The 13,434-nt window shown below is 34.4% G+C and overlaps 1 protein-coding gene and 1 long non-coding RNA gene across 2 annotated transcripts; one reads left to right on the top strand and one right to left on the bottom strand.

Moving 5' to 3' along the window:
* Positions 1-1,242: 1,242 nt before the first annotated feature.
* Positions 1,243-3,927, bottom strand: LOC145110838 (cationic peroxidase 1-like). Its single transcript, XM_079047149.1, has 4 exons — positions 3,657-3,927; positions 2,488-2,679; positions 2,202-2,367; positions 1,243-1,932 (listed from the first exon to the last, which is right to left on the bottom strand). Exons 1-4 carry the CDS (start codon positions 3,879-3,881, stop codon positions 1,550-1,552), a joined length of 966 nt encoding a protein of 321 aa, XP_078903275.1. The 5' UTR covers positions 3,882-3,927; the 3' UTR covers positions 1,243-1,549.
* Positions 3,928-4,828: 901 nt separating this feature from the next.
* LOC145110839 (uncharacterized) lies at positions 4,829-5,935 on the top strand. Its single transcript, XR_013710076.1, has 2 exons — positions 4,829-5,233; positions 5,779-5,935. It is a non-coding gene; the product is annotated as an uncharacterized LOC145110839 (long non-coding RNA).
* The last annotated feature ends 7,499 nt before the right edge of the window (positions 5,936-13,434 follow it).

Raw genomic sequence — 13,434 nt, 5'->3', positions numbered from 1 at the left:
ATGTCAAGCACGAGTCTCAATGCGTTATAATTCATTATTTATTTATTTTGTAGATTTGTTATCCAGAACTAAGAAAAGATAGCATGTTGCGTGCATCCATAATAGAGTCACGTTTCTTGTTTATTATATATATATATATATATATATATATATATATATATATATATATATATATTAATTCCATGTTCCCTTGTGAACAGCGATTTCATTTTTTTTTTGTCAATTTTGCCCCTCAACTTTAGCCATTTGACATTTTTTTGTCATTACAATAAATTTTGTTTCATTTTTTAGGAACATTTTAGTGTATATATATATATATATATATATATATATATATATATATATATATTAATTTCATGTTCCCTTGTGAACAGTGATTTGCATTTTTTTTTTGTTAATTTTGCCCCTCAACTTTAGCCATTTTGACATTTTTTGTCATTACGATCAAAAAATTTTCATTTTTTAGGAACATTTTAGTATTCAAAGTTTGGCCACAAAACTTTAAGGAATTTACAACTTTGGTCCCTTTTCTAATAACTTGCTAATTTCAACCCCTTTAATTATTTAGCCATTTTGACACTCTTGGTTCTTACAGTCAAAACTTTTACATTTTGACACTTTTGGTCATTGCAATTAAAATTTTTACATTTTTTAGGAACCTTTTAATAATCAAAGTTTGCCCACAAAACTTTAAGGAATTGACAACTTGGTCCATTTTCTAAAAATTTGCTAATTCCAACCCCTTTAATTCTTTAGTCATTTTAACACTTTTGGTCCTTACAGTCAAAACTTTTACATTTTTTCATAAAAAACACAAAAAACGGCCTGGGGCGAAGCCCGGATTTTTTCCACTAGTTATTATTATTATTATTATTATTATTATTATTATTATTATTATTATTATTATTACTACGTATCTTTATAATTCTTAAATAACCTCTTTATATATTATATATTATCTCTTTATGTTTATGTTTTTTTTTAACTTTTTTGTTATTTATTATTTTTTGATGTTTCTTTAATTACGTTTTTTAAAATTTTTTTTTTAATTATTATTCTTTTTTTTAATTTTTTATTTTTGAACTACATGCGAAAGACAAGTCAGAATATTTTGGATTTTGATTTTTGATTTTTATTTATTTATTTATTTGTTTATTTATTTTTGTAAGTATCATAAAACCATCAACGCCTTAGATAGAACTCCGAGACCTCAAAATCTAAGTGGCAAAGTGTGTGGGCTAGTCATATTTTGATTTTTTATTACAACAGCTTACAGCAACAACTTTAAGAATTACAACCTCAAGTTTTATACGGAATATTCACCAGAAAACATCAACGAGACAACATTTTAGAGAATAACACATGCATTATTTATTAATGAATCTATCATATCTCAGTTTCTTACAAAGTACAGGTCGATAGATGTTTTTTTAAGGCTTAGAAATTTATTTAAAGAAGCAAGCCTGCGAGGTGATAGGAAAAAGAAATGTAAGATGGTGTTACAACACCGGTTGATGGACATTTTCCTGCTGTGTAAGAAAAGAGGTTATTAATTGGTTCTTCTGCAGTTGGTCCTAACTTGACCATTGGAGCCGGTTAGAGGGCTAAGATTGCCCATCTTCACCATAGCACGTGCAAAGTCACGAAAGAAAACAGAAGGATTCGATCCATAGGTCCTCACTTGTGCATCAGCTGAACCCCCGTTAGATAGTTCTTGATCTGAATGCAGAAATCCCCTCTGGCTAATCAAATCATTATAGTATCTATTATCGAAAGATGTTGCTGAAGAATCTAGTGGTGAAAGATTATTGTCACCGCCACTGGAAGGACAGTTTGCTCTCAAGGATGTCGCAAAGGATGAATTTATGTTATTCTCGTTGTAAAGACGATTACGGAATACGGAGCACCTTGCTTGACCAATTGTATGAGCTCCTACAGGACACATACATATATATTTGTGAGGAGCCATGCATGTATTGAAGTCATCTGTTTATTAAAAAATATGATTGCTGAGTTGTTAAATTTAGAAGAATGAGAAGTCATCTCAAATCTGAGTAAACATAGAAGGTGTAACTTATTGTATCCTTCGTTTAAGACATCCTTGATGATGTATTAATTAAATAAGCGACACAAGATAATTAATGAACTTTAAAGTTCATATCGCAAAGGATATGCTGCCCAATCCATCCAAGTAAACTCACCAGAGAGAGCTACCATTTCGTTAGCAGTAAATCCTTTGTTTGAAAAGGATGAGATGAGACTACTAAGACTTGAAGCTGGTGAAGGGAGGTTAGAATTTGCGGCACTTTGGCTTGCAGTTGTGGAGTCCCTTCTTCCAAATACAGTGCTCCAACCTGGTCCACCAAGCTGAAATAAAACAAAATCACTGTACTAAGGTTGATGACGTAATTAAACTGATAACCTCTAGAGTAACCGGAGGTTGTAGGGAAAGAACTTATTTACGCTGAACTTTAATTTTCTACTTACAGCCACAACTGAATCTCGAGCAGCAGCAGATAGTATATCTGCGCAAGAAACAACACCTGGACATTGGCGCTCTAATTGCGTTTTAATGGTATCAATGACATTGAATCCTCTGATGGAATTGCTATTTGGACCCGCATTCTTTTCTCCGGTAAAGTTTGCGGTGTCGTCCAGTAACACAGATGCATCACATCCCTACATATTTCAAAGCATGTTAATTAACGGAAGAATATTTGTTTTCTTCAACTAATTAATGATAAAACTTATTTCTTAAGAAAATAAAACAAACGACTTTTTGTCGTTTTCGTTGGCTCCATAAAGAATGAAGAATACTTTTGGCATTTTCTGTTCATAAGCATCTGTATAATCAGAAAGAGTATTGATGAGAAGTTCAACTATTAAAGTATACATTTTGAAGTCAACAAGTAAACACCGTGTGAGAAGCCACTATGAATGGAACTCAAATTAAACAAACGTATCAAGTCAATTGTGGCCAGGGGATTTAAGCAACTAGAAAAGGACACAACAACGAGAATAAGTTGTTGGTCAATATTTCACACACACAATATACAAAGATACAATCCCCGCATGATGGATGATCTATTTCAAATAGATAATGTGTTTTTTTCAAATCAAACGCTTTTGATAATGACATGTGCAAATGTTTTTATTTATTTCTAAATATCATAAGGATATAGAATCGTAGAGCATTCACGATGTATGGTTGAATGGAATTATCAGACTCCAGGATTCGGTGGGATAAACACACCGAGTTGGCATACGACTGGATTTAAAATTTAATGCACAATGTACGGTTGAATGGAAAAATGATTACCTAACAAAGAAATTATATATACGTTCCATTGAACTTCATATATAGGTTCAATGGATTTGTAGGATTAAATCATGCACAAAGTTATATGAAAACGGGATGTTGATTTTGCAATGCATTAGGCCTTATAGAGTTGAATGCATTAGTGATCCTCTTATATTTGAAATCAAGACTCTAAAAGAAGCTAAATCCTACATGTTAGTTTGGTTATATATGCATTAAATGGTGAAAGATAAAATCATATAACTTGAGAAAGACAGCTACCAACTTGACTGTAATTAAGCAAAGCTAATTATGTGTGGACAAGGCCAAGAGACGCATTAGAAAGTAGGATACTTGCATTAACAAAGCAATCATGGAAATGGAGGCGAAGCAGTGAAGCTCCCATGCGAGCTTCACTTGCAACAGCTGAATTCACGGCTCTTGTTATAACCGAACGAAAATTAGGACATGTTCTAGCATAGAAATTTGCAGATAGCTGACCCGAAGTAGTCCCAAACAGAACCCATAAACATAAAATGAATGTTGAAAGCTTAAACAAAGAAGAAAAAGTTGATGAAGCCATGATTATGACAATTTCACCAAGTAGAAGATGTTCGAGAGAAAGAAGGTTCTGTTGTGCTAGATTAAGGGCGTATGCAATGTCTATATATAGGAAAGGGTGCGTAGGGTGGTGGGTGGGTCGGTGGATGTGTGTGGTGGGGGGGGGGGGGGGGGGGGGTTCTAAAGTATTAAGTCAACGATGAAGAGAGCATCGGCAATGTCTAATTATTAATTAATCACCTGCTCCTGCATTACTTGGTCTCATATTCACGGGAGGATTTCTTTGCAACATCCGAAGTAGCGGATTAAATATTAAGATGAAGTAGATTTTTGGTGAGGTCTCCCGTATCCAAGTTAATTTATTTGGAATAAGTGAACTGGTCTCTGTAATTTAGACTTCTCTTATTTGAACCATAATAAAATTTTCTTGTTTGTTTACTTTTCTAATATTATCATCCTTCCAAATAATCACATGGTTTTATCTTTAGAGAAGTATAATTCAGGTTTGAAGACGTGTTTGTAGCTTTTTAGATAGGGGTGTAAATGAGCCGAACCGAGCTCGAGCCTGATCAAGCTTAAGCTCGGCTCGTTTAGTTTTGAGGAAACTCGACCTCGACCTCGATCTCGATTCGAGCCTTAAAATGAAGCTCGAGCTCGGCTCGTGAACAATTTAGCGTGCTCGCGAGCCTAAATGAGGGGGTGTGTATATATATATATATATATATATATATATATATATATATATATATATATATATAGAGAGAGAGAGAGAGGTAGGTTAAATTGAGTACGTTGAAAAGGTTGAGAACGAATAGATCTTGATCATTCGATTATTCAGATCTAATGGATGATATAAATGTGTCATTTATGTCAATTATTAAAGTTATGTAATCAAACTGAAATTTTTAATATGACAGATATTAACATAAGGGTATGAAGGTAATTGCTCATTTCATTCTTTCCACAAAATCAGCTCACGTTTCCTTCTTCTCTCAAGTTTCCTTACTATCTCACTATACATCTACTTCACGCCATCAAACCCTAAACGAATCGAGAACCATCCGCCTCCGCAGCTGACACCATTATCACCATCCTCATATCGTTTACAGTTTTTTGGGTTTTTATGGTTTAATAAAAATATTTATGAACGAGATATCGAAACACAATCGCGGTGGCAATTTGATGGCTTTGTCTCGCTAACCTGATTTTTTCTATAAGATCATTATATCAAAAGTAGCATTTTGTATATACTTCTTATCTTACAGGTGATTTTACGGTGAAGAAAAAGATAAAATATTGAGTATATGATGGAACATTAGGCGATTTATATAGCAACAACGCCGTCAAGGTTATAGCGATTTCCCATGGCAGCCGGTAAAAATTATGTTTTCCCCTTTTGTTTTCTATAAATTCCCATGATCTTCACACTTTTTTGTCGATCTGATAAGGTTTCATCGAAAGTTAAAATTGAATTAAATTTATCGCAATTAAGTCATGGAGCTCCTAGTTATCTTCGCATTATCATATTGACCATCATATTTGATTTCGTTTGTTTTATATAATTTTTTATTTTTGTTTAGAAAATCTTCGTATGTTCTATATAACTTTTTACTTTTTTAAGAACTTCTTCGTTGTTCTATATGATTATTAATTGATTTTCATTCTATATAAACCTCAATAATGATGTGCTTTGTTTTTTACTTTTGGTAATGCCACTGGATTTCTAAACAAAATGATAATTGTTATCTATATGTATTTGATTGTTTTGAGTTCTAGTTTCTTATCTTGATTTTTTATTTAAGTTAATATCTTGTTAATTGATTTAACAATTCATTGACTACTAACACGATTAAGTTAATTTTGTATTTGAATAGATTTTTTTTGGTACTAATTTGCTGTTTTTTTTTGCTTATTCATAGTAAAAGAGAAGAAGAGCAACGAAGGCGATGAATATATAAATATGTAACTTGATTCTTTTATCATCTATGATTAAAACTATATTGTATTTATTTTAGATTTGTATCATGATATATTCATTTATGATTACAATTGTAGTTGATTATTATTTTGTATCAATAGATTGTCTTTTATTAATTTATAATTAATAATTATAAGGACGTTGATTTTTTTGTCTTGATTCTAAATGTGTTGTAAATTTTATCTATAAATTGTGCTTTATTCATTAATAATTATAAGGACGTTGATTTTTTTGTATTGTTCTCTATTCATTTTATATTTATAAATTTATTCATATATGATTATTAGTGTATTTGAATTTTTCATCATCTAAAAGAATATAGTAAAAAAATGTAATCCAAAAAATTTATAAAACTACATTATGATTTATTCGATTGAGAATGAAATCATATGAATTCATTTCTGAATGAAATCGAATGAAAATTATGAAATTAAAATGAGTTTTGTTGATATATAAATAAAAATGAAGTGATTTAATTATAACATAATTTTAATTTTAATTTGATAGAAAAAAAAGATGGTGGTAAAAAAATGTAATTATTTTTGGAAAAATAAATTGAAATAAATGATTGCAATATTATAGGAAAACTATCATTTAATTAAGTTGACTACTTTTCATTAATGTAATTGTACAATTCCTATATTGCCCTTTAAAAAAATGATTGATCCACAATTATTCTCGCGTTTTCAACATTTTTACGTTTTTAATATAACCTCTCCCTATATATATATATATATATATATATATATATATATATATATATATATATATATATATATATATATATATATATATATATATATATATATGCTTAGGTTATTTTGTTTTTACTAACTATTGTGTGCCAGAATGCACAGATTTGGACCACCGGATGGAATAGAATCAAATGTCATAATCTGAGGGTCTATGATATTAGAATAGGATAACATATACCATATAATCCACAAATTTCAGCATAAGGGCATGTTAGTCAATTAACCTCTATTAAAAAAGGAAAATTTCGGATTTTTAGGGATAATTAATTCTTTTATTTTTAAAAATCTGAATATTTTACGTTAATTTAAATTTAAAAATTCGATTTTATTCTGTCAGAATGATAAAATTCAAACCATAAACTAGTAAATATATTTTTCGATTTTATTCTGTCAGAATGACAGAATGTCAACCATAAACTAGTAAATACATTCTAAAAGAATACACAAAATCGATTATTGAACTAATAATATACCAAATGATTACATTGTATGATTGTGATTTATTGAATAATAACAACATTCTGAAAGAATAACAAGTGTAATTCTTAAAAAATAACAATATTCTTAAACAGTGAGTGTGATCATTTTTTAATTCATTTTTCAAACCTTTCCCATCAGGTCTTCAAACCATTTCTATCACAAATTCATTGCCAAATATTTTGTAGTGAACACTTGTAACAACTGCACATTAAATATATAAATAGTTAACTACAATTCTATCAAAATATAGCAATAATATATTCTTACAGAATAAACTATTCTTGCAGAATGATTTTGAATATTCTTAAAGTATTTGTATTATCAAGAATATATCCAACGACCAAAACATTTGAAATATAAATACATGAAAATATCATGTTAACACAAAATGTGACTAAGAAAAAAGTAACATTCTTTGTTGAATTTTCTAACAGAATAATATACTAGTTGCATAATATTCTTCACATTCTTTGTTGAATATTCTAACCGAATAATATACTTTTTGCATAATATTCAGAAGCCACAAAAACTTAGCTTTCATATATGAAAAAAGATAAAAAGATTGCTTGATTTGTTGATTTTTCACCTTTGTTCGTTTTCCAAAAACGATGTTATGCAGTAAATGCAAGTTCTCATCAACTTTCCTCTTGGACAGCTTGTAAGCCACTGAAACAACATGTAAATTGAGATTTGCATAAACAACATAAAGATATATAAATATGGTCAAAGTCAATGTTAGATAAATAGGGTTTCATTGTGATAATGTAGAATGTAATAATTCACAACACTTTGAATTTGTAATGCTCCTAAACCCTAAACCTCAGTGAAAATACACTTCTAAAGTGTGTGTATATGCTTCATGGCTTATCATGCTACTAACAACACATATCATAAAGTGACATGCGACAACATAATAAAAAGAAATATAATTCTACACCAACATCATGTGTGATACATCTACACACAGCTTTAATCAGTTATAAAAGTAAGGACATGTTAGAAGGTACCCAGACTAGACACTAATAGTTATTGACAAACAATCAGGTACAGTTATTATAGTTTTTTTCTTGCGAATGATTAAAGAGCTTCAAGTGTTTATTCTTTTTGATAATTTTTCAAATCCAGCATTAGAACTGAGCATAAATCAAGCACATAAATCAAGCCATAATTTTACTCTCTACATTTTAATGTGTGTGTTTGTGTGTGATAAAGAAAGATTATTACAGAGAGAAAGAGATAGAGACCTCAGGGTTCTTGTAAGCAAATACCTGCGTTTGGAACCTTCCCTCACCATCGTCTTCTTCATGCCTCCGCTATTTACGACCATTTTTTATGAGAAATCGGAGCCATCGTTCCTTATGGACGTCCATTGACAGAATTTCTCTGTTGCATCTCTATCTCAGTCGCGTTTGGGTGTTATTCGATCACATTTTAAGGTAACTGCTCCATAAATCATGGGATAGATTGATTTTGATCTTCAATTTTATCGATGGAGGGTGAAGAACGATTGCTAGAATCACCGTGCTGAGATGGTGGACGCAAGTGATGGCGATCAATAATGGTGACTGGTGGAGGATCGACATGAAGGGGGTCTTTGATTTTTTTTGGTCAGCGATTGAAGAAGTTGGAAGCCTTTTTGGTGGAAAAGAATAACAGAGGCATCAATCATTGGAGGAAGTCGTTTGTATTCTTTAGGGTTAAGGATGCTGATTTTGTAGGGTTTACTTAATTAAGGAGAGATTAATTGAATTATTTTTTTACCATAATTAGATATACTAATTACCATTATACCCCTTTTTAATTTATTTAATGATTTATTATTTCCTCAATTCTCATTGGTACATACATGCACACAATAGTTGCTAGAAACATTTGAACCTAGCTCTCTCTCTCTCTCTCTCTCTGTATATATATATATATATATATATATATATATATATATATATATATATATAGAGAGAGAGAGAGAGAGAGCTAGGTTCAATTGAGAAAAAAAAAATTAAAAACGAGGGAATGAATCTAGGCCACTGATTTTGAATTTGCCACTTTAGGGCTCCAGCGTACCGGAATGACTGAACAAATTATATTCATATATGAATTTGTCTATTCATATATGAATAAATATAACGGAAATGATTATTTATATATGAATATGGCGACGATGGGTGGTGGCGGAGGTGGCAGTTGTTGTTGGTGGTTGGTTGTGGAGGTGGTGGTGGTTAGTGGAGGTGGTGGTGGTGGTCGGTCGCGGAGGGAGGTGGTGTATTCATATATGAATATACATATATTTATATTCAAATATGAACATTACTCAACCTCCGTCGTCCCAGGGCCGGAACATTTTGCGTCAAAAATAAATGATTGGCTGAGAATAATTCCCCCGTTCTCAACCTTTTTTATTTTCTCAATTGAAATTACTTTTCTCTCTCTCTCTGTATATATATATATATATATATATATATATATATATATATATATATATATATATATATATATATATATATATATATATATATATATATAGGGGAGCGTTAAATCGAGAACATTTCTTATCGGGAGAACATTTGAGAACAAATTTGAACCACACAATTTTTTAAAATTAAGATCATCAAATATTATTAAAATAAATAAAAAAACAAGTAAAAGATTAAAAAACTCACTAACCACCACCACCCAAACAACACCACAATCCACCACCCGTCACCGCCACCCATTACCACCACCACCATCACCACCACCAACCACGACCACCACCCACCATTCACCACCACCACCCGTCACTACCACCCCCACCTACCGCCCACCATCACCACCACCCACCCACCACCGTCACCACCACCCCCACCACCCACCATAACCAACATCGATCCACCACCACCACCCACCATTATGACCACCACTTGCCACTACCACCAACCACCACCCAGCATCACCACCCGGCTCCACTACCTATCACCACCACCCACCCGCACCACCACCACCCATCACCACCCACCACTTACCGAAACCACTATCTACTACCATCATCACCACCGCAACTACCACCCACCACAACTACCACCCATCACTACCACCCAACCACCAACCTCCGTTATGACCATCACCCACCACTACCACCTACTACCCATCATTACCATCCACCACCACTACCCGCCTCCGCCTCCACCACCACCCCTACCCACCCACCACCACCACCATCATTGCCACTTACGACAACCACCCTTACCCACCACCCATAAATACCATCACCACCACCTACCCCACCTATCACCCACCAAAACCACCATACACCACCATCACCCCCATCACCCACCCACCATTATCCATTACCACCACCCACCTCCATCACCATCACCACCACTCGCCACCATCACCACCACCACCCATCACCTACCAAAACCACCACCCATCACTACTACCCGCCACCATAACCCCCACCACCATTACCACCAGCACCAACCACCAACCATCACTCACCTATCCACCACCACCATCCAATACCACCACCCCTCACCACCATCACCACCACCCGTCACCACCATCACCACCACCTGCCACCACAATCTCCACTACCAACCACCACCTACCGACATCATCACCACTTACCACCATCACTACTCACCGCCTACCACCACCAACACCAAACATCACTACAGCCACCACCACCCGTCATCATCCACCCATCGACACCATCACCACCAACCCATCTGTGACATCCCCATTTTTACGGCCAGAAAAGACCGATTTCGTTTATGCTTTTTAATAAAAATCAGAGTAACTTCTTAAGAAAAGTATTGCGGAATTTGTTCCCAAAACAAAATATGATAAGGTTTTCAACCCACAATAAATAAGTTTATTATTTTCAACAATCATTAACCCGATTACCTGTTCCCGTTATCCTCACCTTACGTCCCTAAAGCATCTATCATAAGGGACCTATCCTAAGGAATTTCATCGGGATGGACACTACTGCTAAGGGGATTCCTCAGCCATAAGTGTCCGTAAGGCAACCATGGGGGGATGGAGTACACCGGTGAACACTTCGTTCACAAACACCTACAGGTTGCGAGCCTGCTAGCGTTCCACTGGACTTCCTAGAAAAGTATGTGGTCGTCATCCATACTCCGCTAGATGACTGGAGCAACGTCAACATTGAGGCCTCTCATTATTTTATTTCACCACACACCAACTATTTTATCTACCCATGTTCTACCCAACATATTTGTAGATATAAAATACATACATGGTCCAGATCTGTAAAATAAAGCTTATATCTTTTATCCAGCATAACTTTTAAAGCATAAAATACATATATAGTCCAGATCTGAAAAACAATGTTTACATCCTTCATCCAACATAACTTTCAAAGCATAAAATATTTATACGGTCCAGATCTGAAGAAAAAGTTCAGATCTGAAGGAAAGAAGTTCAGATCTTTCATCCAACATAGATCTCAAAGTATACAGTCTAGATCTGAAGAAAAAGTTTAGATCTGAGATGAGGAAGTGTAGATCTGAAGGAAAAAGTTTTAGATCTGAAAGAAAGAAGTATAGATCTTTCATCCGGCAAACATCTCAAGTAAACAGATAACATATATTTACACATAGCACATAATTTATATAAAATACTTCATATCTATGTGTAAGATGAAAGTGACTATACACTCACCTGATACAGAGTGATTTGGACAACACCTCGCTTCTAAAAATAACCTTCTTTGACGAAACCGGGAAGTTTGCTTGAAAACCGGGCTCCGAGCGGGCAGAGTTTCAAACCAAAAAACTCTTTTTCTTGGAGTCTCCGGGCTCTCCGAGGCTTTCTTCAAGTGCTAGGGAAGTTTCCTAGGCTTTTGGGGGAGTTTGGGGAGTTAGAGAGAGAGTTTAGAGAGAGAAAATGAAGGTTGAAGGTGTGAGAGAAGTGTTGAACCCGACACCTCTATTTATAGGTTGTAAAACAGCTCTACTCGACGAGTTGGTACTTCTACTCATCGAGTCCAGGCTAGGTGTCACCATTCTGGTGGCAGAACGTGGGTGGCCCACATTGTGCCACGTCACCCCTTTCGCAGCAGCACCCTGCCGACTTCTAAACCCCGTAACTTTCGCATACGAGCTCCGTTTTTGACGTTATTTATATCCACGCGTAGGTAAAAACAATATCTACAACTTTTCTTTTGACTCCGTCGAATAATTCTCGACCGATCTTAAATTTAATAGTAGGAGGAGATTATACTGTTAAATGACCGCGAAGAATTCGTAACTCCTTTATACGGACTCCGTTTTCGTCTGTCTTTTTACCGTTGAGTTCCTATTAATGAGATCTTCAACTCTCATTTAGGCCGCGTAAGCCAAAAACCGCTCGAACTAAAATTCGAGTTTCGGGTCGTGCACTGCTAAGCCGAATCTTAGAAAAATCATAACTTCCTCATACGAAGTCAGATTTGGGCGTTCTTTTTATGGATGTTCTCGGTTTAACATATTCTACGACTTTGGTTTAGATTACTAAGGCCAAAAAGTCTTCTATCGTAAATTCACTTTTTACGCTTCCCGGTGTCGCGCCGGTTCCATCGTGAAACTTCGACGGGTCATAACTTCTTCGTTATAACTCGGATTTCGGCATTCTTTATATCCCCGGAATCCTTGTTTCGACCACTACAACTTTATGTAGAGATATCGGGTTTATCTCTCACTTTAATTTTGATGCTTATTTTTATCCTTTATTTATTATAAGTTTTATAAATAAATAATAAGCATATAAATTCACATAATACTCAAATATTTCATCTTTATTACTTCAAAAAGAGATACAATAGTTGACCTAGACAATTTGATCATCTAATAATGCTTAGCCCAGAAACGCAGGCGTTACAATTCTCTCCCCCTTAGGATGATTCCGTCCTCGGAATCATGCATCTGCAAACAAATGCAGATAGCGACTCATCATGTCACTCTCCGTTTCCCAGGTGAGATTCGGCCCATGTTTCCATCAGACTAGCACTAAGTCTACCATCTTGCGTCGTAACTTCTTAGTCTTACGGTCAACAATTGTCTCGGGCTCTTCGATCAACCTCTTATTCTCATCCATCCTTAACTCTGAGATTGGAATTATGTCGGGAACTTCTCCCGTGAACTTCCTCAAATAACACACATGGAATGTGTTATGAATACCATCTAGTTCTTCGGGTAATTCGAGCTTGTAAGCTTGGTTCCGAATCCTTTGAAGAACTTTGAACGGTCCAATAAACCGTGGACTCAACTTTCCTCGTTTCCCAAATCTTATAAGTCCCTTCCATGGTGAGACTTTGAGCAAAACTGAATCCCCAACTTCGAATCTCACCGGTCGCCTCTTCTTGTCAGCATAACTCT

Source organism: Lactuca virosa, chromosome 5, assembly GCF_052849685.1.
Source record: "Lactuca virosa cultivar CGN04683 chromosome 5, Lactuca_virosa_CGN04683_v6, whole genome shotgun sequence".
NCBI lineage: Eukaryota > Viridiplantae > Streptophyta > Magnoliopsida > Asterales > Asteraceae > Lactuca > Lactuca virosa.
The sequence above is the reverse complement of the archived record's forward strand: the minus strand, read 5'-3'. Positions and strand labels throughout refer to the sequence as shown.

What these genes read in the sequence shown, in the direction of transcription:
- LOC145110838 (XM_079047149.1), bottom strand. Translation starts at nt 3,881, where the DNA reads ATGGCTTCATCAACTTTTTCTTCTTTGTTTAAGCTTTCAACATTCATT. An exon ending in TCCATGATTGCTTTGTTAAT is followed by an intron (nt 2,680 to 3,656) that starts GCAAGTATCCTA and finishes TGAAATATGTAG; the next exon opens with GGATGTGATGCATCTGTGTT. An exon ending in CGAAATGGTAGCTCTCTCTG is followed by an intron (nt 1,933 to 2,201) that starts GTGAGTTTACTT and finishes TGTGTCCTGTAG; the next exon opens with GAGCTCATACAATTGGTCAA.